The sequence below is a fragment of the Armigeres subalbatus genome, unplaced genomic scaffold, assembly GCF_024139115.2.
Source record: "Armigeres subalbatus isolate Guangzhou_Male unplaced genomic scaffold, GZ_Asu_2 Contig688, whole genome shotgun sequence".
Lineage (NCBI taxonomy): Eukaryota > Metazoa > Arthropoda > Insecta > Diptera > Culicidae > Armigeres > Armigeres subalbatus.
In genome coordinates, this window is record NW_026943465.1 from 13,258 (window position 1) to 38,628 (window position 25,371).

Genomic DNA, 25,371 nt, shown 5'->3' on the forward strand with positions numbered 1-25,371 from the left:
GTTGTTTCTATGAGTCACATAGGCGATAATTGACCCTTATAATTTTCGATACTTTTTCAAGCAATTGCTAATGTTAATTAGCTTAATGTATAGACACCCAACTCAGAATTTCATGATGTACCTCTACTTTATTGATTGTCTCACTTACTCACTCAGCTTACGGTGTAAAAAAGTAGGAGCAGACTATTAGATCGTTAGCTCTCTACAATAACCTAGCTTAATGACAAGAGTACCTATAAGGTCATAGGCAACCATATCCACATCCCATCAATAATTCTTTCAATTTTGTATAATAGTCATGTACAGCTGTTAGATATGTATACAAAAAAAAAAAAAGATTCTTATAAATGTATCACAAACAGAATAGAAGTGGCGCTAAAAACGTACTACACGATAGTTCCTGGTGCCCGGATAAATTCAAATTTCGCAGCCCCTACCGAAAAATAGAAGGGGCGATTTAACATAAAGTTGTGACAAAACGTTCTATGCTAACACAATGTAACAATAAAACGGGACTTAGTTAACTCCTTGATAAAGGTACAATATATGTAACCGAAACGTCGGATAAAAACGTAAAACCCGTTTTTGAGCATAAGAAGACTGAAAGCCATAACCTCAAATACTTATAAATATATTGTATAAAGCAATGATTTGAGATTTTTGAAGTTTGGTATATACAGTGACCTGCATGATAAAAAGCCCACTTGCCGTTTTTCATACAAAATGGTAAACTTTGAAGACCTAGATCTCGTTTGCGTGTGAACCAATTTTGCCGAAAATTTGACCAGAGCTCAGATATAACTTGAATTTTACCACACCTGAATTTCGACCATATTGATGCATAGTGTAAAAAATTATCGCGGTAATACCAAAACGATTTTTTTTGACAAAAAAATGATTTTATAATATCTTGAAAACTACAACTCTTAGTGTACAAGTATATTCCGCAAACTTTTTTGTATTGCCAAAATACGTGTTTTTGCTGAATAAGTCATCAGTTTACAACATATAGAATTCAAGATATTAAAAAAATAAATTTTTGCCAAAAAATTCATTTTGGTATTACCGCAATATTTTTTTACCCTATGCATTGATATGGCCGAAACTCAGGTGTAGTAAAATTCAAGTTATATCCTAGCTCTGGTCGAATTTTCAGCAAAATTGATTCACACGCAATCGAGATCTAGATCTCCAAAGTTGACCATTTTGTATGAAAAACGGCTTGTGGGCTTTTTATTATGCCGGTCACTGTATGTCAAAACCTTATACAACTTCAACACGGTTCTTAAAATCTAATAAATCTGATAAATTTGATGCTACGAAATCCATCGCCATCATGCTTCTGAACTTTGAGTAATCGCATTACTTCCAGTTAAATTGTTTCCTTCCCCTCAAAATCCAATTACAAAGGAAGATTAGGCAATTGTAATTAGGATGCTTGTCCCGTTGCTGTGCTCCGAAACTAATCGTTTGTTCTAACTTCCGGTTTTCTCTTGCTGCACATACACACACACACAAACAGCTCGCCCAACTTCTGCCGATGGAGGAAAACTTTCTGCTACTGTTCCGATTCGACAACCCGCTGGAATCAAGCGTGGAATTCATGAAGGTGAGTAATTAGATTCAAATTCGATCTCTAAAGACCCTTGATTGGAAGCATCTCGTCGTTTCATAAAGCTTAAACGTTTTCTCTCAATCCGGAATTTTCTCTTTTATTGAGCATTCCTAGGTATTCGATTACTGCAATGATTGTGCCCGAAGGGGGGATTGGAAACCGAACTCCAATCATCCTCAATTGAAGCTTATATGGATGGAAAACTTTGCCTCTCGACTCATACTTTTCCTTTTTTTTATTTTCTCTTCTTCGCAAATTTCTCGGCATCGGATTGCAGATCTGGCGGGAATACGATTCGGACAACAGTGGTTACATCGAGGCAGATGAACTAAAGGTAATTGTCCAAAAAACCGGTAAAACCAATCAAAGTCTCCCTGAAGGTGTTTGACGATGAGGAGGTGGAGCAGAGATTGTGGCGGATTTTAGGATACTTTCTACTTCATCACAGACTTTGTGAGGATTTTAAGTGATCTATTTAATGAAATTGAAGCTGATGTGAGGGTTAAGATCTTAATATTATATCGAACGGTAGAGTGAAATAAGAGCAGAAAGCTAAAGGTAATGTGAATGAGCACTAAGCACAGCATTCAGCCACAAACGACATTTTTAATTTGTTGATCTTGAGACTTCGCTGCTGCCTTCATATGACACAATGAGGCTTTCTCAAAATGTTTAACGTTGATAATAAATAGTCCACCGGTAACCGTTCGCGAGAAAATTTAACCAAGTTTACACCCTTTGACTCCTGGTAGATAACTCATTTATTTTGAGTGTGTCGATTACCTCCTGGTACCCTTAGTATTAATTAGAATAAGTTTAGTTTAGGCTAAAAAAACATCGTAATTCCTGTATGGTTCAATTTAACCAGTGGAAAAATCTTAATAATTAGAGGAAATTGGAATGTATTAATTGATAAGAACTAAAAGTGTATCATAACAAATATGCAGGGATCGTTGCTTGTTTTCTCACTTCTTTCATCCTTTCCGTGCCTTCACCAATGCAAACAAGAGGAGCTTTTAAGGAACAAATATCCTACCCCAATAAGCAGTCCATGTGGTGGTGTGGCTAGCGTGAGCGCAACTCAGTGCCATTTTTGCTGGTGTTTTTATAAATACACATTGAAAATTTTCGCAAAAAAAGGGTGAGGCGTAAGAATGATGGAACGAAAAAAGAATTTCATCAAGTTGGCACGATTTTCGTTTATCCTTCAGGCTTGTTCTAGAGAAAAAAAAGTAGCGAGTGAAAGATTCTAGGAACTTTCTAGGTTAACGTTGGCGTCGTGGCGCTACATGAAGTTTGTTGGACAGAAATAATAGAAAAACTAAACTCACGCGGCTACCACCAAAGCTGTGGCAACATCAAAGAGCTGAGAACCGGCTTAAAAATGAAAAGCAATACAACATCAATTTAGCTGCTAATCGTCTTTGTGGAAATGCAACATCTTTAAGTCGCATACATTCCTTCTTCAACCTCACTGTATTGCCAACAGACGCCACACGTATTACCGAACAGAGCGCAGCAACTATTGAGCTATTGGTGACCGATTCCCCGGGTACGATTTGCAAGTCGAAAGTACAATACGGTTCTATTTCGGAGCATGAAGTGATTTTTCTGATCGACAGTATCCGAGTACTTCGAGTCGCACCTTAATTGGTAAAAGTTCGCGACATGCGTAGAATCAACATAGTTCAACTGCAAGCGGATTTCCAATCAGCTGATCTTCAAGCAATCTACCACACAAATGACATTAATCGCAAGGTGAAACTGATGACAGACAAGCTGCAGTCCCTCTTGGAAGTCCATGCGCCTGAGATAACCATCCAGTTTCGTGATAAGTATACTCCATGGATCACCCGTAACATCGAACGAGCCATCGCAGTTATAAATCTCGCCTACTCGCTATACATTCGAAATCCTAATTGCTTCAGAGGAAGTGCTCAGTGGCGTGCGTACTCGCGACAGAGTGAAGTTACTAATCTTGAATGCCAAAAGCAATACGCTGAAAGAAACTTTTCGAGCGATCTTCCGGCCAAACAACTGTGGAACAATCTACGAAAAGAAAGAGTACATAACAGCACAAAAATAAACTCAAACTCTGCAGATTTTATCACCAACTAAATCAGTTTTTTACTGAAGGGCACCTGACGCTACGAAACAGTAATAACAACGCAAACCACACTTGAAGCTGCACCAATCAATAACATCTACGCCAATTTGGATAATCGACACTGTACTATCATGGTGCTGGTTGATTTATCTCTGGCATTCAACTGCGTCAAGCATATGTGATCCTCTAAGCTAAATTGAGTCGCGAATTTGGGTTTTCCAACCCGGAAAGGGGCGATTCAAAAATGACGTCCATTACTTTTTGAGATTTCTGGACCTCCCCTTCCCAACTCTGTCACGTTTTTTTGTATACCTAGTATACTGCCGCGATTCGCATGTTGATTTTTGACGATTTTGGTTTTCTTCCAGGAATAAGCTAAAAATGAAAAACAGATAAAATAATAGACTTTGTTCTAGAAATTTAAAAATCAAAACCCACTTGTGTCGTCCCATCTTGATATTTATTCGGATAACAGGCACATTCCAGACTTTGATACACTTTTGCACAAAAAATTAATATAATTATGGTCCATTTAACCAATTGCCATGGAACTATGGCAATGTATACAGATAAAGAATATTATGCCAAATTTTCAGGAAGATTGCAGGTTTTATCAATTTATTAGATTTTTTTGTATTTCTCAATGTAAAACGAGTTTGAAAAATTCAGGCAGTACATATATGTATTATCACAAAATCTTAGACCTCCTCCTCCCCGAAAACTTGTGTCATCAAAACTTGTGTCATGTGTTGAACGACCCCCTACCAGCTCATCTCTTCTTTTCTTGATCAACGCAGTCAAATCGTCAAGCTCAATGGCTCCAATTCTACAGATGGAACTCCGCAAGGCTCATGCCTGAGTGCCCTTCTGTTCAGCATTTTTACCAATAGCCTACCGAGCGTTTTGAATTGCAATCAAGATTTACAATCGGGACCTGTGGAGCAGATTAACAGACTGGTAGTCCGTATCAACCGAGACTTACGCTTAATTGAAGAATGGATCGTTTTTGTAAGGAAGGCAATATTATCCTGCCGACTGATTTTTTTTTGCAGCGAAACAATCTGTCTCTCAGACAAGGTCATTAATTTGGGACTTGTGAGGTGGCACCTAAACTGGTCTGCACAAGTTAACGAGGTCGTGAAGAGAGTATACGGTACTCTGCGGACTTTCCGTAGATTCCAGAGTGTACTGTCGTTACCGACGAGAAAGAAACTCATACAATCGGTCATTACTCTACTATAGACCTACTGTGTTGGAGTATACTCTCCTGGACTGACAACAGCACTGAAGCAGCAGGGGTTCAAATCTGCCGTACGTTTCGTTTACGGCCTTCGTCAACGGGACACCGCTGTGGAATTACGGGTTACGATCATGGGGAAAGATCTACTGGAGAACTATAATTTTAGTGTATGTTGTTTCCTTCTACGCGGTTACGTGGGAGAGCTGCCTTCGTACTTAAATCAACATCTCCAAAAAGGAACGAGCAAGAACGTAACAAACGACATCTAGTGGAAAAAGTGTACTCATAAGTGGAGCCTCTACTTGGAATCATCTCCCTTTGGCTACTCGACAACAACCGACGTTTAAAGTTTTCAAGGGAAACTACTAAACATAAATTCAATTAGCTATACCCGAGCAGGAGAAATTGGCTCAATAATACCTAATTCTGTTATTGATACCCAGATTGATACCATACTCTGTTATGAACTAGCCCTGCATAAGAGGTAAAATACCAAAGGAATAATACTAAAAAAATATATGCACAAAACTTAAACCATAACAAACTCAGTTATTAAAATGAATTTCAATACCAAATACATAACCAATTATTATTCGTTTGGTATTGAAATACCTAAGCATGTTATGCCTCAAGTGTTCTGCATACAAGGTTTTGGTATTATTTTTTGGTATTTTACCTCTTATAGAAGGCTAGTTCATACCAATTTTTGTAATCGAGGTCGTCGTTCCTGCTCGGGTACCACTCAAATACCACTTTGTAACTTCAAGTAACAACCATTGTTAATGTAATTCCCAATCAAACTTCCTTGGCCTAAGTAAAAGTCCTGTAACTGGTAGGCTGTCGTAACAAATAAATATAATTACTCTTTATATACTTATTTCTACATATGCGCCAACGCGTGATTGGTTGTGCATGCTGAGGAACAAAGGCCGTTTCTTCAACTACAACATTTTCAACAATATTGAGCAGCGTTCTAAGTATACACAGTAGAAACAGGCAAACGACGGATGCCCATATTGCGAGACGCGAAAATAGTCGTAGTAAATTTGAAAGTTTAAAACTAAAGGGAGGGCATGTAGGGAAGCTGTTCCGATCTCCATCTCACTGAAAATATATTCATCTCATCGCGGAACAAAGAAATACGGCACCAATTTTGTCGCTTCTTTTTGTAAACATGCGTGCTCACTGCTGAAAAAATCACAAAAATAAGAAATACATCAACCTTTCCATTGCTTTGTTTTTGATAGGATGAACATCGGAGCCATGAGATTAAGTCCAGGAGCCGTTCCCCTATCAGAGATCGGACCGGATCATCTGCATACCCTTTCGAAAGATAACGGCAAACGATATACAAATTTTGCAACCTTTCGCTGCATGGCAGCCTGAAGCATCCTCTTCCTCGCAAGAACATCCTCGATCCTAAGACCAAATAGAGATCCCCTACATTTACGAATACATTTTTAAAATGCCAAGAAAAAACGCAAAAATATCAGTATCTAGTTGCAGTACCTCAGTTTCGATTTTTCGATGAAAAAACACGTGCACTATGATCGCAACCTTTGAGAAGTCAACTAATTCGAGCCATCACAATATGTAGGTTAATAGACTGAATTAAGTTACAACACCGATGGCAGCTAACGTCCAAACCAATTTTATGATCACCTTATTCATCATGAAAAAAAAGGTTGTTATTATTCCTTTTGATAAAGTTAAAGCTTCCGTTTTCTTAAGGTTTTTCACTAGATAAAAACATTTTCCTAATAACCTTAGCATATGCCAGAACAAATTAGTAAAGATTGATTTAAGTTATCAAAAAGTTACCTGTACTTCTTTTTTCATAATAAAATAAACATTTCAATAACACTTTGAATGCGTGCGTGAGTGCGTGCGTACAAACCAACCCCCACTGCCTGGCAGTGATGTTATGGATGAACGCTGTCTGTTTGAAAAGTCAGATTTAATCTGGGAGTTAGAAAGTACTCGCTCCGGGGACTTATTTCAGACTGCCTGGTATTTCATTGGGTCACTTTTACTAACAGTCCCGCTCCTTAGCCGTGCGGTAAGACGCACGGCTACAAAGCAAGACCATGCTGAGGGTGGCTGGGTTCGATTCCCGGTGCCGGTCTAGGCAATTTTCGGATTGGAAATTGTCTCGACTTCCCTGGGCATAAAAGTATCATCGTGCTAGCCTCATGATATACGAATGCAAAAATGGTAACTTAGCTTAGAAAACTCGCAGTTAATAACTGTGGAAGTGCTTAATGAACACTAAGCTGCGAGGCGGCTCTGTCCCAGTGTGGGGATGTAATACCAACAAGAAGAAGAAGAAGAAGACCCGCCTGTTTACGCTACCATTATTAATTGGATAATGGATCTGTTTGCGCTACATAATTTGAAATTGTTAGTACGTAATACAAGTAATTCACTGTATGGTTTCAACAGGTGCCATGACACTTTTGCTTTTTTTGGTATTGTTAGTTAGTAATAAGTTGGTCAAGATTGAGTCCAGGTGCAAATAAAAAGAACGTTTCGGAGCAATTTGTAAATTATTAAATATCCGCCGTAAACCTGACGGAGTCCAGGAAGAAACCAGTGGTGTGCTCTTCGGCTATCGAACATTGGTCCAGCGAACCGGATGCGTTTATAGCGGATTACCAAACTGGAAAGAAATGTCGGCCGCAAGGAAAATAAAGGGACTACAAGTGCAGAAAGAGAACGAGTTGGCGTCCTTTGAAATTCTGTTCAAGTTTATGCAAGAATATGATGATCAAACACCTTCAGCGGCAATAAGAATTCGTTTGGAGAATTTGGATAAACTTCACGATGGCCTTAAGTCTATTTTCATGGATTTGCAAATCAACGATGAAGATCCCGAAAATGCCGCACTGTATCTTAAGGAGAAAATTGCGTATGAGAAAAGGTACTACAAAATTAAGGAGTTCTTGGTTAATAAGTTGGATCAAGACCCACAACACTTGGAACGATCCATTCGGCAAAACGATTCACTTGTTGCGCAGCAACCAGCTCCCAAAGTTCAGTTGCCCAGAATAAAGGTTCCCCAAACACACGCGATGCGACAGTCGCGACGCGATTCTATCGCTTGGCGACAGCGATTCTGTCGTCGTTAGTATGGAAGCGTAAATCAAACATTGCCTGCAGCGACCCAGCGATAGAATCGCGGCGACTAGCTGTCGCCGTCGCGGTGATGAAATCGCTTAGGTCTGGGGGAGCCTTAACTTTGCCAAGGTTTTCTGGAAACGTACACGAATGGCTTGCTTTCCGTGATCTGTACGTCGCACTCATTCACAGCTCAGCTGATCTGCCAACGATCGAAAAATTGCACTATCTTCGTTCACAACTCGATGGTGAGGCTCTAGAGGTGATAAGATCACTACCACTTACACAAGAAAATTATGTTGTCGCATGGGATCTTCTAACGGAAAGATATTCGAACAAAAAACAAATTAAACGCAAACTTGTTCAAGCACTATTTGATCTACCGACACTGGAACGAGAGAATGCAGAAGAACTACGTGACCTCACTGGTAACTTCGAGAAGGCGATGAAAACCATAGATCAAGTATCACAGGATGCAGACTATAAACATCTTTTACTGATACATCTGTTATCATCGAGATTGGATACATCCACACGCCGCAGTTGGGAAGAAGAATCCTCGGGAACTTTTTCAAATCGGCGTATGTAACATTTTGATCAAGCTGAGAAAATGAGCTTCAAAGTTTTCAGATTTTATTTTATTCCTATTTAGAAACTAATCATTTTTATTGCAATTGAATACACCTCAACGATACATTATGAAAAGGTTCATCGTCACTGACCCTGAAATCTGCACTGCGTGTGAACATTTCAGTTATTTTGATAAAAATATATGTTACAACGTTCTGCAACAGATAAATCACATACGTCGTTTTGATATGTCAGCATGACCGAGGTCATGCCATTTTCGTCGAAATGTTACGCTTCTCCGTACGCTGCATTGTTGATACGTCGAAATGTTGCGTCAAGTTGAAACGTTTCACGCACATGCTACAAAACAAAAATGCAACACGACGTAACAACATTTGCTGCACAAAAACAACGTAAAATGTTTTTTTTTAACGAAAATCAGAATATTCAAACAACATGCTTAATTTTGAAATCAGTGATGAAAAAGTATAAGCAGACGCACGTTTTAAACTATTTAGTTGTTCGAAAAACTTTTAAAGTACATTTTCTGCTAAGCGGTGTATGTGCAATATTTTCAACAATGATGTTACACCGTTTTGCAAAAAATTGATTTAAATTTTTAAAAACACATTTTCATGTAGCTTTGAAGATATACACATTTTTAGATGAATTTGATGCCATATGCTGTTAAAAACGGGTTTGTTTACAATTTGCGACATACGCCGTTTTGAAAAAGTACCCGAGAATCGTCGAAGAGGAATACAGATACCATCACTGAACTGCTCGAATTTCTGCGACGACGAGTACAAATGCTGGATGCCCTTCCTCTGGAGACGAATACATGTATCAGACGAAATGATGAATCCAGATTAGTGAGCATGTCTGCGCTCCGTGTAACAGAACCGAAATGTTTCTTGTGCCGTGGTAATCATCTTCTTCGATGGTGTTCGACATTTGCAGGACTGTGCTCTACAGAGAAAGAGGAAGAGATTAGAAGGCATGGTTTGTGTCGTAATTGTTTGGGTAAGGGTCATACATACAGAAACTGTCCATCTCAATTCTCATGTCGTACATGCGGATTACGTCATCACACACTGCTCTGCATAGAGAACGCTGGTAATATGCAGTCTGCAGTTATCAGTACAGAGGCTCGATCTCAAGGAATTGAAGAACAGGTGAATGAGGCAAATGATGATAGGGATGTTGCTCCAGTAGTGGCAAATGTAACAACTGCAGGGACTAACAGCGAGCAACGAAAAGGTCAAGTATTACTAATAACCGCTGTTGTAAATGTTGTGGATAACAACGGAAAATGCCACCAAGCTCGTGCGTTATTGGACTCATGTTCTCAAGCATGCTTCATTAGTGAGAAATTGTTCCAAAAAATGAATTTGAAGCATGATTCGATCCATCAGGAGATTGTCGGTATCGCAGGAGGAACGACTATGGTTAAAAAGAGGGTGAATGCAGTCATCAAGTCTAGAACCTCAAGTTTCTACGCACCACATAATTTGAAATTGTTAGTACGTAATACATGTAATTCACTGTATGGTTTCAACAGGTGCCATGACACTTTTGCTTTGGTATTGGTATTGTTATTTAGTAATAAGTTGGTCAAGATTGAGTCCAGGTGCAAATAAAAAGAACGTTTCGGAGCAATTTATAAATTATTAAATATCCGCCGTAAACCTGACGGAGTCCATGAAGAAACCAGTGGTGTGCTCTTCGGCTATCGAACAGGATCTATAAGCAAATTGCCGGATTCTTCAATCAAGCGCGTATTTAATTTTGAAAAGAAATTATAGTGTGACAAATTGAAACAATCTCACCAAATTTGTAGCACCAGCAACTATCTGGAATCCGGCTTCATAACGCTGGAAGAGATCTCAAAACCAAACCAAAATTTTCCTCATCTAACAACATTTCGGCGAGGCAAAACTCCTTACAATGTACTACGCGTCTCCACGCACTGTCCATACCAGAATGCTGATTGGCCGACGCGTGGTGCTTTATTCCCTAGGAGCTGCCAGCTAAAAGACGTTTTGCCTCATGAGTTTTCGGCAACAGAATATCACCATTTTTTCGAAAAGTGAATATTATCAATATCATGAGATTTTTGGCAATTTTTGAATAACATCAACTAGCTATCTTGTTTAACTGATGCATAATGTAAAAATACCTATGGATAGCGTTACATATAAAACAATAAAGCAGTTTTTGCTTGCTAGGGCATATTGTTATATATTATGTTATAGTTATATGTTATAGTTATATTAAGAAATATCTGGAAAAACAGGCAGATAAGTGAACGCTCCAAAATACGAATTTTCAACTCTAACGTGAAATCTGTGCTGTTATACGCTAGCGAAACATGGTGTATATCAGTGGAGAACACTCAACGGCTGCAGGTGTTCATTAACAGATGCCTGCGGTATATAATTCGGGCCTGGTGGCCTCACAACTGGATATCAAACAACGAGATCCATCGTCGTTGTCACCAGAGGCCGATAGCAACAGAAATTCGGGATCAGAAGTGGGGCTGGGTCGGTCACACTCTACGTAGGGGCGGAAACGAAATCTGTAAACAAGCATTAGACTGGAACCCAGCGGGACATCGCAGCAGAGGCAGACCCAGAGGCTCATGGCAGCGAAGCCTCAATAAAGAAATAAAAGAAGTCGACCGAAATCTATCCTGGCAACAGGTTAAAGCGATAGCCGGGCAACGCTCAGGATGGAGATCTTTCAAGTCGGCCCTTTGCACCACCGGAGGTGTACAGGATCCATAAGTAAGTAAGTAAAGCTGTTATTATCCAACGGCCATTAAATGACTTTTCGATAAGACGCCACCATTTGGAATTGATTTTCAGTATCGCCAGACGACATTTTTGTAATCAATCTGGTTCGTTGAGGTTGAATGACGACCACGTGATGGTTTTCCGTTGGAAATGCTACCAACGCTTTCGTGCTGTTGTGTCCGATCCGCTGTATACGCTCTGCGTAAAATATTGTTCGAAATGAGGATCCAAATCCGTAAGTTGCTTGATTTTGATGTCTGTGCTTGCGATGCATGCACAGGATTGGTTGTTGTACTATTTCTAAACTGCTTGCTAATTTTCAATCTTTCGAGAAATGGCTGAGATATTAACGTTTAAAGTCTATCATGTTTTTGTGACGGTCTCCGATTTTCGCAATCGCAAAGTGTACCCCAATATAGAAAGAACAGACGTGATTCTACGTCCATAGATTTATTATATCTGTGTATATTGACTTCAAAACAAAATTTATTCTCATTAAAATGTATCGCCTTTTGAGTACTTAAAATTGAATTTATTATCATTAAAAGATGGTATGTTAACCCTAAAATGATAAATTTGGAATGATCATTTTGATGAAAATGAGTGAAGAACTTGTTTCAGGAATTGAAATTCTAGTGAATAAAGCCTAGAAACACTTCGATGAAAATATTGATTTGACAATATACCGCTGAAGAATGTTATAACAAAGGGAAAGTTCTAGAATGATATATTATAAGGCAAAACACCAATAAATATAAATATGCGAACTCTAAAGAACTACCCATGTTTAAAAGAAGGAATAAAATCAAAAAAGAAATATTATCATGTGAATATGCGAAACTCGAAAGAAAACCCTGTGATTAAAACAAGGAAACATTCAACAAAGAAATATGAAATACAAATAAATATGAATGTGTAAGACAATGGTTGATTAACACTCGACGTATCGTCTATTTTTTTTGTAATTTCGACTTTTGGTATACTCACTTTTTGACCCCTCGACCTTTTGACCTTCGACCTTGTGATTTTGACCTTCGACGTTTTGTCCTATAACCTTTCCTTTTTCTTCGATCTTCTGTCCTTCGACCTTTTTAATCAGATTTTTTGTTCTGACCTTTCGACCCTCCGACTTTTCGCCCTTTTTACCTTTTGACCTTCGACTTCTTGACCTTCGACTTTTTGTCCTACAAAAACATGCCCAGCCAAGAAATCCGTGGGGTACACGGGTAAACAAGTAAGACTTTTTCAAATTGGTCCATTCTCCTTTTGGTGTGTAGAATAGAATGTGTCAACAGCAGAGGTTCTCGGTCATCCAATAAATCTCTGTAATTAGGCATTAAGACCTACACGTGTAACTAAAGATCAATCGGACTATTTTAAATATGGTACATGCCCTTTTGAAGGTATACAATAAGAACACCAGGCACTAAAGAAAAATCGAACGAATTTGAATGCGTAGAATAGAATGTGTCAGTGGTAAAGTTTCTTTGTCATCCAAGAAATACCTGGAGTAAGACCTTAAAGCACATAACATATATGCATCATTGCTATGAAATGTGGTTCATCTTCGATTTTAGAACACTAGCGAACCTATTGGTGGAAGTCAAGCTTTATTGAACAACGAAGATGAGACTGAGCAGCAGCGCATGCTTTTCCGTCGTTTTCTTTCACCTTGGGTATACAGGCCCTCCCGTTCGTCGATTGTTACTACTGTTGATACTCAGTGAGTTGATTTTAAAAACGTGAATTTGTTCTATGTTGTCTACACGCAAAAACAAAGATCGGATTGTTCTAAATATGATACAGAACGATGTACCTACAGATTTCAATTAATAACTGGGGAAATGCTAATAGAATACCAAATTGAGGAGCAGGCCAAGTTCACAGAAATGGAACTTTCCCGTTGAAATCAAATAAAAATATCTCGGAGAAATCATGAAAATTTTCCTAGGAATCAAACTCGAGAAAAAATCGTCATTCCGATTACTAGCACTTGATTTAATCAACTTTTTACGTAACAGGAAAATTTCAATAGTGAAACATGTTCTGCTTGTGAATCATGAAGATCTTCAAATTAAATTATGAACTTCCACAGAAGTTTAATACATCCCAACAAACGATTGAAGCTGAATAAGTTAGTTTTCTAAGCTATAGAAGACTATTTTTGATCATGAAAGCAAATTCAACACAAATGTTTGTTGGGATTTATGTTTTTCTATGTTTTAATACATTATTATGCCTTCATTATACAGAACTTCTGTAGAGAGATGTATTGTTTTATAAGTAACAACAGAAATCAAAAATAGGTTAACCTCTTTTGTTATTTTGCTCCCTTTAGATGTCATGATACTAAACACTGACAAAACATCCCTACCCATCGATTAAAGTCAATGACTCAGTCTAGCCGTTCGCTCGGAACGAAAACTCTCCCTCATCCAGTCGTCATTCACCGAATCGACAGCGCGCGGCTTTCGTTGATGAAAGCTTTGCGGTTTGTGAAGCACGGTGTGAAATTTACGTTCCATCGTACAAAACACACTTCGTTAGACTCATTCTATCACTCTTCCCCCACCCACAGAATTTCCTCCGGGACCTACTGAAGGAAGCCAAGAAGATAAACGACGTGTCAGAGGATAAATTAATTGAGTACACCGACACAATGGTAATGACTTCTGTAACAATCATCCAATTCTCTCGCTTTGCTGTTTTTTTATTTCATAGAGTGCGAATTCACACGTTTAATTTTGATTTCTGCTCACGTTTTCCCGCAGCTTCGGGTATTCGACGCCAACAAGGACGGTCGGTTGCAGCTCTCCGAAATGGCCAAGTAAGTACATCACGCCCGAAGTGGATGGGCCAATTACACTGTGCAATCACGGTTATTTGTTGAAGACACATTTCAATTTGTTATGTTATAAGTAAACCAATCGTTACTGTCCCTAGGCATTAAAAAGTTTAGGAATTTCCGATTCAACAGATAATTTTCATTCAATTAATTGAAAACTAACATCGTCAATACATTTCGATATAAATTTTCGTATCGATTTTTGAACTTTATTTTCAATAAACATTTTCAATGACTCGTCTAGGAGAATTTCGGCACCCGATGTTTTGGTGGGTATACGAAAAAATCACGCAACCACTCCAATCGAATGCGGTAAAGACTGGTGTGGTGAGCAGCCCAATTGGACGTGTGATTAAATTTATGTGGCTCTTTGCCTGGTGCGAAAGTACCATTCATGTGAAACCACTAGAAATGTTTCAAACTCTCCTCCCCAGCATACCACCGGTTGCTGACTGTTTCCACTGGAATGTGAAATATTGTCGCCCCAGAGAGTGAAGGAGGGTGCAGAAGCGGACCCAGTGAGTTATGATAACTTTATTACGGCACTTTGTCCTTCACATAGTGGGGCAGCAGGTCCCGGAAACCGAGTCCCTGCTGCTTGTTTAGCGTGACGAAGGAGACGACAAGATTGATGTCCATTAAATTAACGTGTTCGCTAAATTAGCAGCATTAGTCGAGATATTAGAAACTGTTGACACTTCTGGGAATGTGGTTGGGGGATCATCTTTTCTCGTTGAACTTTTGGTAGAGCTGCACTGAGTGAAGATTGGATTCTGTGAAGGTCAACACGCTTAACGGAGAGTCTATTAGAAGTTTCGCTGTTTGACTAAGTAGTAAGAAAATGCATCCACCTATAATGGAATATAATACAATTGATGATGAAATGTTACTAAAAGGTTTCAAATTTTGTAACGTAGACGAAGATCGCTTAACGCAATAACTCGAACTCGAAGCTTGTTTCTAAAATATGATTTATGATCCAAGCCAATGCATTCTAATTGTACAAAATTTTCACCCAGCACACTGAAGCAAATTGATTAAAATGTACGCGAAATTTGTTGAACCTATCCTTAGAACCTATTCTTAGTTTCAATAGATTTCAATGACAATGTGGTACACAGTTAAAAATTCTGGAAATTACACGCTATGGAAATATTTGAACGCATATTTTTGTGTTCAATAGTCTCTAATTTTACATCCAACTTTTTATTGTATGCCATATTGAATACGAGTTCCATAGTAACGACGACCTGTAATTTTAAAAAGTGATGGAAAAATGAGTCGAATTGAACGGAGCCTTTTTGTTACATCATATATGCTGTAACATTTTTATACTGTGTAGATTATAGTCTTAAGGACATATTATTGCTCGCCATTTTTTGAACTTTGAATTAGAAGACAATTCCATGTAAAAAATATAAAAAAGCCCACAATCTTTTGATGCACCAATAAAAATATAAGTAAGGCTGAATTTTGGACTTTTTATATAAGGATCTTCGAATAATTTTAAAAAAAGTGAACAAATTTCTGTGTTAACGTTGAGCAACAACGCTTTTTAATAAAATAAAATGCGGTTTTTTTTAATATTACATACCAAGCGTCCAGAATGTTGTTTAATTTTTGTTTTCTATATTTTTGCAGATTGTTACCTGTTAAGGAAAACTTTCTTTGTCGACAAGTGTTTAAGGTAAGAGTATCTTCTTTATTATTCTCAACTGGATGTTAGTACAAAATGAAATAATTATCTGTTTATGATTGGCTTCGACTTATATCATACATTTCGAATCAAAATATATTCCAATCCATCATAATATTTAATTCACGGAAACAATTGTCATCGAGATTCATCCCACACACATATTTCAATGATAAACATGTAGTTAATCACATCCCATTCTGCATAAACCATTAATATCATCTCTCTGTGTCGGATGGAAATTTACAATTAAATTAATTCCAACCAAATTAAAATACATAACTTTCCACGTGCGTATGTTAATGCGCTTGGCCATGCATCCATCCTGTTATGCCGTAAAGCCTGTCAGTCCACTCTGGTGGGATCAATTTACAGTAGTAGTTGCGTACACCATGAACCGGAAAAGTTAATCTGCCATCAATCCACCCCCCGGAATGAGTGGCCATACTAATCCAGTCGACAGTCGTTTGTATTCCGACTCCACCACCGTTGCGTTGCGTGTCTGGTCTGGTAGGCGTCTCCCACTATTAGGGTGTTCCCAACATATAATTTACTTCGAACTATAATAATGATCAACTATTATTTGTTTGGGTAACATTTGACTTCCGTAGAATTGTCTGATTTCATATATACTGATTTTGAGTGGACATGGAACAAATTGATCTGATCAAAATAAAAATTCATCTAAGTGAAGTTATAAATTTTTTTTTTAAATATTGAATGAAAAAATACATCTAAATGAAATAATAAATATACCGTCGACGGAGTACTTATTCTTATTCTGCGTCTCGGATGACTCGAGAATTGTCGATTTTGACACGTCTTAGGCGAGACGACCGTGTAATTTACAGGTTGACAGCTCGGCCCATAGTTAAATCAAGTTAAGGGTGTTCAATACGCGAATAAGTTTTTCGAAATTAATTTGACATTGTTCCCGTGCACCAAAATTCATGTAATTTTGAAATTAGGTGGCGGAAATTAGGGTCAGTTTTTATTATAGATTCAAGATAATATGTAATACAGAATAAGCACGAATGGTTCAAATGTAGTTGAGAATGGATCACTGTTTCAACTACTTTGGAATACTTGTGGAATATTTTCAATGCATCTGAAGGCAATGTGTGGTAGTGAAATGGTACTTGGAGTGATTAGTGGAAAGGCAATATCCAATAGTTTTGAAAGCATCGAAGTAGGCTTTATATAAATCACAACGGAGAGCCACCGAATATTAATCAAAGCAATCGTGGAAATTTCCCCGTCAGTCAAATTCATGTTCATCATCGCAGACTGCAGTGATAGTTTTCCAGCACACCCTCGCTTACCTATTTCTAAGCTCTACGGGGAAGTAAACTAAACTATAAGAGACCTGTTTAACACTTTTTGATGTTATATGTCGGTAAGCACGATGACCCTTTCTCACCTCCTAGACTCATTGAAACTCCAGTTGACATAAACTTAATAATGTAATGAATTTTTCAAAAAATCTCTAATTTTTAAATTATCTCATTGTTTTTAAATTTTAATTTTTCACATCTTTAAGTTGAAAATTATGACTGCCCTATGATTGAATTTTTGTAGGACACCCTATTGACCGTTCAGTTTAACCCATTTTCGGGCTTTTGAGTGGTCGGTTGACCATCGGAATGAATGGCATGTGAACAGGATATAAAATTAAATTTCCAATCCGACATCAATCTGATGGAGAAAATTACCCCCGACATGGCACCAAACCTGCTCCACTTCGTACCGTACCTTGCCTTGCGTAGAGTTTGGCGCCGTCAGTTTGTTATAATTTAACTTATATTGATAGACTGATGACAGGGAATGATCTTCAATGATTGAATTATATTGAGGGCTAAGAAAAGATTCAGCAATGATCAGCAATAATCTAAAGCAGAGATAATAAATAAAAAAATAATTTAAAAAAACTATTGGTAGAAGGCTTTATAAGATTCAGAGACTGCTGAATATTTCGTTCAGTAACGAGATCAATTCTGAAAGTTAAGTATAATCCTAAAAGTCTTTGAAGACTTATTGGGGCACAAGGGCTTGACGATCCTACCCAAGGCCACTGAGACTTGAAGGCCTCTCGTTGGATGTGGTGGGATTTGACAGTGGGCTCTGTCAAACTTCTGTAAAAAGCTGCATGTATTCGCAAGCAGTGTGTCACTCAAAGCGTACTAGCCCAAGCCCTGGCTCGGTATGAATCTAAATACTGCTTACCAGGGTTCGGATTTCTCACTCACTCACCCGACAACAGATCACTCCACCATGCATTTTAACCGGATAAATTACAGTGCGATAAACTCCGGCACAAGCGATGGTGCAAAAAAATGTTATCCTTCTTCCCATGTTTCGCGAAAATCAAATGCTGCTTACTCTAAGCTACTCCAAGCTGATTGAATCTGACGATGCGCCACGATAAGCAGACGGTTCAATACAGCAGTTTTTCCCATCGCTTTCAATCAATTCATAAGGTGGCGTGGTTGTAGTGGGCGCTCTAAACATTTTAAAATTGTTTTGGGTTCGAATCCCGTAGCGGTCCCAAATTTTTGTAAATATGCTTATAAAATTTATCTGGTGAGGCGACGAGAAGTAAAATTTGTGGATTAAAATTAAATTATCCGGCGCTCACGAATTTATCACCCGCCATTCTATCCGGATAAAAATGTTGTGTGAGAATACTTCCTCACAGGGGACCATGAAAAATCACACTCCGCTTAATGGATTAATCGCAGGTTTTTATTCATATGAGTGAGAATTCCGAACCTGCTCCTTACACCAATAATTACGTAAACTCAATCTTTACGCACTACATAGAGAAAATACGACTCGATACAATCGTCAACGATCTAGGCGACGAATAAAATATCACGTTCACAAGCTTGGAACATGGAATTGCGAGTCACTAGGTTCCGCAGGTTGTGACATGATAATCTACGATGAATAACATCCCCGCAACTTCAATGTCGCAACTGCAGCAACATTCTGGGAACCGGCTTCATAATGCTGAGCAAGATGAGTCAACGCGTAATTGGGTGGCAACCAAGGATGTACAAGCTGAGAATGAAAGGCTTTTCTTTTTTCAACTACAGCATCATCAACGTGAACTGTCCACACGGAGGGCGACCCGACGACAGGAGATAAACCATTGTGGGACATCGAAATAGACATCGTCGCTCAGGAATGAAGGGTGGAAATACATTGATCGATGGTCGGACCGGACAGTCTGCATACCGTATCGAATGACAAAGGATCACACGATGCATAAGCTTTGCAACCTTCCGTGTAATGGAAGACCGAAGCATTTTCGCAAGACTATCCACAAGGTCACATGGAGATCACCTAATCAAAAACTGGGAAACAAAATCGATCACGTTCTAAACGACTGTAAATTGTAAATTCTTCACCGACACTACCAACGTCCGCACTGCGGTACATGTGCATCTGAATGGTGATGTGATAGACAACGATGCCGGTATAGTGACTAATCTCGAAGCACGCGCCAAGGACATATGTTTTCTAACTCCCGATCATCAGGAAATCCAGGAGAAGACTGGGTAGCTGAAAAACAACAAGGCACCTGGTGTTGACCCACTACCAGGAGAACTATTTGAACAAGGTGGTGAGGCACTGACTAGAGCGCTGCACCGTATATTAGAGATGGGAAAAACGAATCACATCGTTGAGCGGATCAGATCTGTATCATTCAGTCTAATGATCCGGATCTTTCATACGGATCGGATCTTTGGATCAAAACGTAGGAAGAATGGAAAATGGTGAAACAGTTGTCATTCAGGACCACGTACAAAATCGTACTTAAGGAAGCCAACGCGCACTGGAAGTTTTCGAAAAGAAAGTGCTGCGTATCATCTATGCTGGGGTGCAGATGGCGGACACTACTTGGAGCCACGAGCTACATCAGCTGTTGGGAAAATCATCCATCGTTCACACCGCGAAAATCCGGCGACTGCAATGGGCGATTTGCGGAACCTCCGTTGACTACTTACTTCAGTAGTTGAGGATGGCAAAAAGTCCGTACCCAGTAGACCGACCCTTATCGAAAAAAGTGCAAAATGTTATGGTTTCGAAGCTGAAAAATGTTCGTATTAATGAAGAATCGAACCCCTTCAAATTTTTAAACTGGTTGGTGGACGCTAAGCGGTTCCTTAACGAACCTAAATCAATAGGAGTAGAGGTCACCTTCTACTGCATCATGCACACAGCTCTAGTGTACGCATCATAGGTATCTATTGCTCCTCATTAGTAATGGGCTTTCAGCAAACCCAAGGTGTTTGTAAACTATACGTTAATTACGAGATTTTGGAGGAGAAGGGGCGTTTGGCCGAAAACCATTTGGCCGATTGCCACTAGACCGAACAAACCATTAGGCTGAAACCCATCTGACCGAAAGGTCATTTGGTCGAATTAGTTATTTGGCCGAATAAGTCATTTGGCCGAACAATGCATTTTGCCGAACAAGTCATTCAGGAAAATGGTTATTCAGCCGAATTGTTAGGCCAAATAGGTCGTGTGACTTCTTACTTCTCCATCATTATTTCTCACTTCTCACTGCAAAAGTGAAAAATCTGAAGTTAGAAGCAGGTATGGGAAAAATCGGTTCATTCAGCGTTATTTTTTTACTCACCTCTACACACAATCAGGCAACTGTACACGACCCCTTCCAATATTTGCAATTCCGATTGTCTGCCGTTTGGATTCAGCTAGTAACGAATCATGCCAAAAACAAACAGACAAAATTCATCTCCGAATCTTTCCCACAGATAGCAAATGATTATGAAAACTCATATGTGGATATGTACGTTATGTGGAAGATATTGATTTGGAAAATGTATTGGAGGTAACCACTTTCCCTTCGATGGGACTCGAACCCATGACCCTACAGTACGCTAGACTGGTGCTTTAACCAACTAAGCTACGAAGGACCTCCGTCGGCCTTCGTAACCTAGCGGCTACTGAACGAGCTCGAGATTCCCAAATTGGACGCGGTTTGGTTTTTCGCGGTGGTTTAATCCCCGGAAATAGGCAATTAACTTTGATTGAACTGAGCCTGAGTTGCGTGCTCTTGCCTACGCAATGTGGTCGGGTCTGAGCTTGACGACCGACTGGCAAATAGCTTACACAACCTCACTTGATCAGTACAGTTGCTGATGAAGAATGTGTACAGCCGCCAGACATTCTAAATACTCACGCTCCTCTAATGTGGACGTGTACCATACACATGTGGAAGTGATGGCTTGAGAAATGGAATACGAGTGATTTGACTATGCGTCCAATTTGGGAATCTCGAGCTCGTTCAGTAGCCGCTAGGTTGCGAAGGCCGACGGAGGTCCTTCGTAGCTTAGTTGGTTAAAGCACCAGTCTAGCGTACTGTAGGGTCATGGGTTCGAGTCCCATCCAAGGGAAAGTGGTTACCTCCAATACATTTTCCAAATCAATATCTTCCACATAACGTACATATCCACATATGAGTTTTCATAACATTGTAAATTAACGTCCAAGTCGGGTGGCTTAATCCCCGGAAATAGGCAATTAACTTTGATTGAACTAGCAAATGATGCCTAGCCGAGTATTTGTTTACATTCCGTTCGCTAACGAATGAAATCGCAATTGAGTGGTGAGAAAGATTGAGGCTGCAAAACGAATCATTGAGTCTGAATTGAATCAATCTTCTGAATCCAACTCAGTGTTTTCTGCTGCACTCACTACTCATCGGTTCATTCTCATCTCTCGATTTCTTCTCGCACTATATAGTGGTTTCGCTTATTCCTGCTGGGGGCACTCAGTAAGTATGAATCGTTTGTTGATTCGCTGTTGGCTTGAGTAGCATTCATTTTGCAATCATGTGTTCGCTAATGGATTGGGGTTTTAAATTGGTGTGGTTCGTGGGAGTGAGTGAGTTTTCCCAAGGCGGGTTAGAAGTAATGAGTGAGAAAAGAGGCGTCTCACTTCTCACTCCTAATGTCTCACTTCTCACCTATTCCTGAGAAAAGTGACTAGGTGTCTCACTTCTCACTTAGCAACACTCATTTTTCACAATGAAAAGTGAGAAATGAGACATAATTAATCACTTCTCACTTTGCACTCCTCTCTTTCCACAGTAAGAAGTGTGAAATGATTAGTGAGAAAGGAAAAGTGAAACGTTGTTCTTCTCACTTTGCACTACTCATTTCTCACTTCCTACTGTAAAAAGTGAGAGGTACGAAATGAGTAGTGAGACGTCTCACTTAATTTTCACAGTGAGAAGTGTGAAATGATTAGTGAGAAGTGAGAAGTTAGACGTCCCACTTCGCACTTCTCACTTTTTACAGTGAGTAGTGAGACGTCTCACTTCTCATTTGGCACTACTTACTTTTTACAGTGAAATGTAAGAAGAGAAAAATAAGAAGTGAGAAGTGAGAAATGAGACGTCTCACTTCTCACTCCTCATTTCTTACTTCTTACTTCTCGAAAAGTGGGAAGAGCGAAGTAAGAAGAGAAACGACGTTTTTCGCAGTGAGAAGTGAGAAATGATGGTTGAGAAGTGAGAAGCAAGATGTCAAATGACTTATTTAGTCAAATAAAATATTCGGCCGAACGACCTATTCGGCAAAATGTTTCATTCGACCAAATTACCTATTCGGCCAAATGACGTCTACGGCTGTATAACTCTTTTGGCCGAATGGTACTTTCGGTCTTCGATCAAGTGGCATTCGGTTTTCCCCGGTTTTGACATGATATAACTAGCACTTATTATGATTTTTGTAAACAAAAATAATTTAAAAAAAATGCGGTTACTTTGAATTGCTAGCGACATTGCGCAGTTGTGCCTTTTGTCTGTTTAGTAGCTTTCAAAAGTGCAGCAAAATCAAATTTCCATGAAGTATTAGAAATTTTCCATAAAAAAAAATTTAAATTGCCAATAAAGAAATCAGGGCATAAGAATTAAATAGAAAATTCCCACAAATATTGCAAAATTTCCATAAGCAATTGAGAAATTTTCTAAAAATAAAAATAAATTAGCACTTTGAAAAGCCAAAATTGCAATTATAAAATTGCAATTATAAAAGAAGAATTGAATCATTTGTTTGAGAAACTGCATAAGTCCATTTTACACAATTTCGAGAAAACATCAAAAAACTGTTTTTGGACAAATTGGCACCGAACCTTCTGATTTCTTCGATACAGATCAATAGTTTTTGGCAAAACTCAACACCCTGAGGCACTTCCAGTGCAAAAACTGTAAGCAGTACTCCATAATTGCTCTTCAAAGTGCGTGGACATATGTAGTTTCTCAAACAAACGAAAAAAATTTCATACATTCCTGAAAAAAAAAAATTTCGTATTTTTTGCCAGAATACGTATTTTTGGAAGAGGATTCAGAATATATAAAAATCTCATTTTGGCCAAAAATGTTACATATGCAGTTTCTCAAACAAACGGTTTAATTATCCATAAATAAATCAAAATGTTCCACTGAAAATATATTTTTTTAATAAATAAATAAATATGAACGATGAACAATTACAACATTTTGCACTATATAAATCTTTTTTCATAAAAAATTAAATAATTTCCCCAAAATAATAAATAAACAGCAATAAAAAATAAGAAAATTTCCATAAAAAATACAAAAAAGTAATAAAATTGATAAAATTTTCCATGAACTTTAAACGCTTTTAAAGAAGAGGTCATCTATGGAAAAACTCTCACTTTTATTGTTTTTTTTTATATTTCTTTTAGAAATTATTGCTCTTTATTTTTTTTTGCATAAAATTTTTAATTTTTCGTGGAAAAAAATATTTTGTGGATAATTTTGGAATTGTTTATTGCTAAAATTGATTTATTATTGGAAATTTTGTATTTTTAATTTTGATTTTTTTTCTTTGGATTTTTTTTTTTATAATTGAAATTTTTGCTATATTTGTGGAAATTTCACATTTATTTATTGTTTATCATTATTTGTTTATACATTTGGAAAATTTGTAATTTTTTAGGGGGAGTTTTTATTTTAGCCTTACTTTTTGGAAGCCTGCTTTGTTCAGTTCTGTAAATCTTTTTTTACCTTTATTAACGAAACTTTCAGCACAAGATTGGCTCGTCTCGTAAGTTCTGTAAATTGTTTTTTTTCGTTTTTCCTTTCTACATAAAAACATAAAACGAAACGTGGCACAACTGAGCACTTTCGCTTGATGAGCTGGCTACCATGAAAACTATGGAATTTTTCATAATATTGGGTTTTGGGATTAGCTTTTTGACCAACCAGTAAATAAGTGGAGCACAAATCACAAATCAAAGGGATCGTGATCGAGAAATTGTAATCATTCTGATCAAAGATCACACGGAGCGAGCTATTAAGCTCATGGCAGATTAAAATAGGCATATGAGCAAAAAAGAAAACGATTTACAAGACTCTAAACACAGCAGACTTTCGAAAGAAGCGATCGAACAAACAAAAGGCAACTCTAAGCAATTTCGTAAGTAATTCGGAGTAAATGCTATTGCTATTATCAACAACAAAAAATCATGTATGATGACACATTGAAGTTGCTGAAAGCTCGTTACTAACGAACATCATATCGATACCATATATGCTGCCGTAATCTGAAAAAGTGACATATGCGCCATTTTACACATGTATGTTGTTTCCATTTTTCTGTTGAAGAGTACGATTGGTACTGGAGGAGGTTCGGTTGTGGGCACCGTTCGGTTATGGGCACCCCTATGACAGATAAGAGATGCTGTCATTCTGACAACCGTCATTTGTTTGCTATAATAGCATGATGTTTTATGCTCAATATCAAACCGGATGGGCATCTCTACTTTGAACTAGAAACAAATAAATTTTTCGTACAAGAAAAACAACACGAAAGTTTTTTTTTTGGCCTTTTTCAAAGTGTCATAAATTAAAGGATTTAATTCAAAAAGTGAGTTCTAATGCGTATTTACACAGTAAATTTAATCTATTTTGAGGCCCAATGTCGATTGCGCGAATTTTTTTTTCTTCTCGTTCCAAAAAGGCATCCTCCTTAATGCACCGAGGGAGGCATCTTCACTGCTAGGTGAATTGATTTGAGTTTTTTTAGCGTCTCCTGGCTTTTAGAATGAATAAACTATTCCTTGTCTTTAAATCTGGGTGGTTTTTATTCATGCTTCTTTATTTTTAGCTAAGTTTTCAAGGGGCCCTCCTTAGCCGTGCGGTAAGACGCGCGGCTACAAGGCAAGACCATGCTGAGGGTGGCTGGGTTCGATTCCCGGTGCCGGTCTAGGCAATTTTCGGATTGGAAATTGTCTCGACTTCCCTGGGCATAAAAGTATCATCGTGTTAGCCTCATAATATACGAATGCAAAAATGGTAACTTGGCTTAGAAACCTCGCAGTTAATA

General features: G+C 38.3%; 1 protein-coding gene across 1 annotated transcript in view; it reads left to right on the forward strand.

The window, feature by feature from the left end:
- Positions 1 to 1,522: 1,522 nt before the first annotated feature.
- LOC134204554 (calbindin-32-like) overlaps positions 1,523 to 25,371 on the forward strand; it is a gene marked incomplete at its 5' end in the record, with an annotated part of 28,808 nt that continues 4,959 nt past the window's right edge. Inside the window, 5 exons of the mRNA XM_062679365.1 lie at positions 1,523 to 1,609; positions 1,893 to 1,949; positions 14,023 to 14,106; positions 14,216 to 14,271; positions 15,931 to 15,976. Coding sequence (XP_062535349.1) covers positions 1,523 to 1,609; positions 1,893 to 1,949; positions 14,023 to 14,106; positions 14,216 to 14,271; positions 15,931 to 15,976 — 330 coding nt within the window. The remainder of the gene's footprint in view (positions 1,610 to 1,892; positions 1,950 to 14,022; positions 14,107 to 14,215; positions 14,272 to 15,930; positions 15,977 to 25,371) is intronic.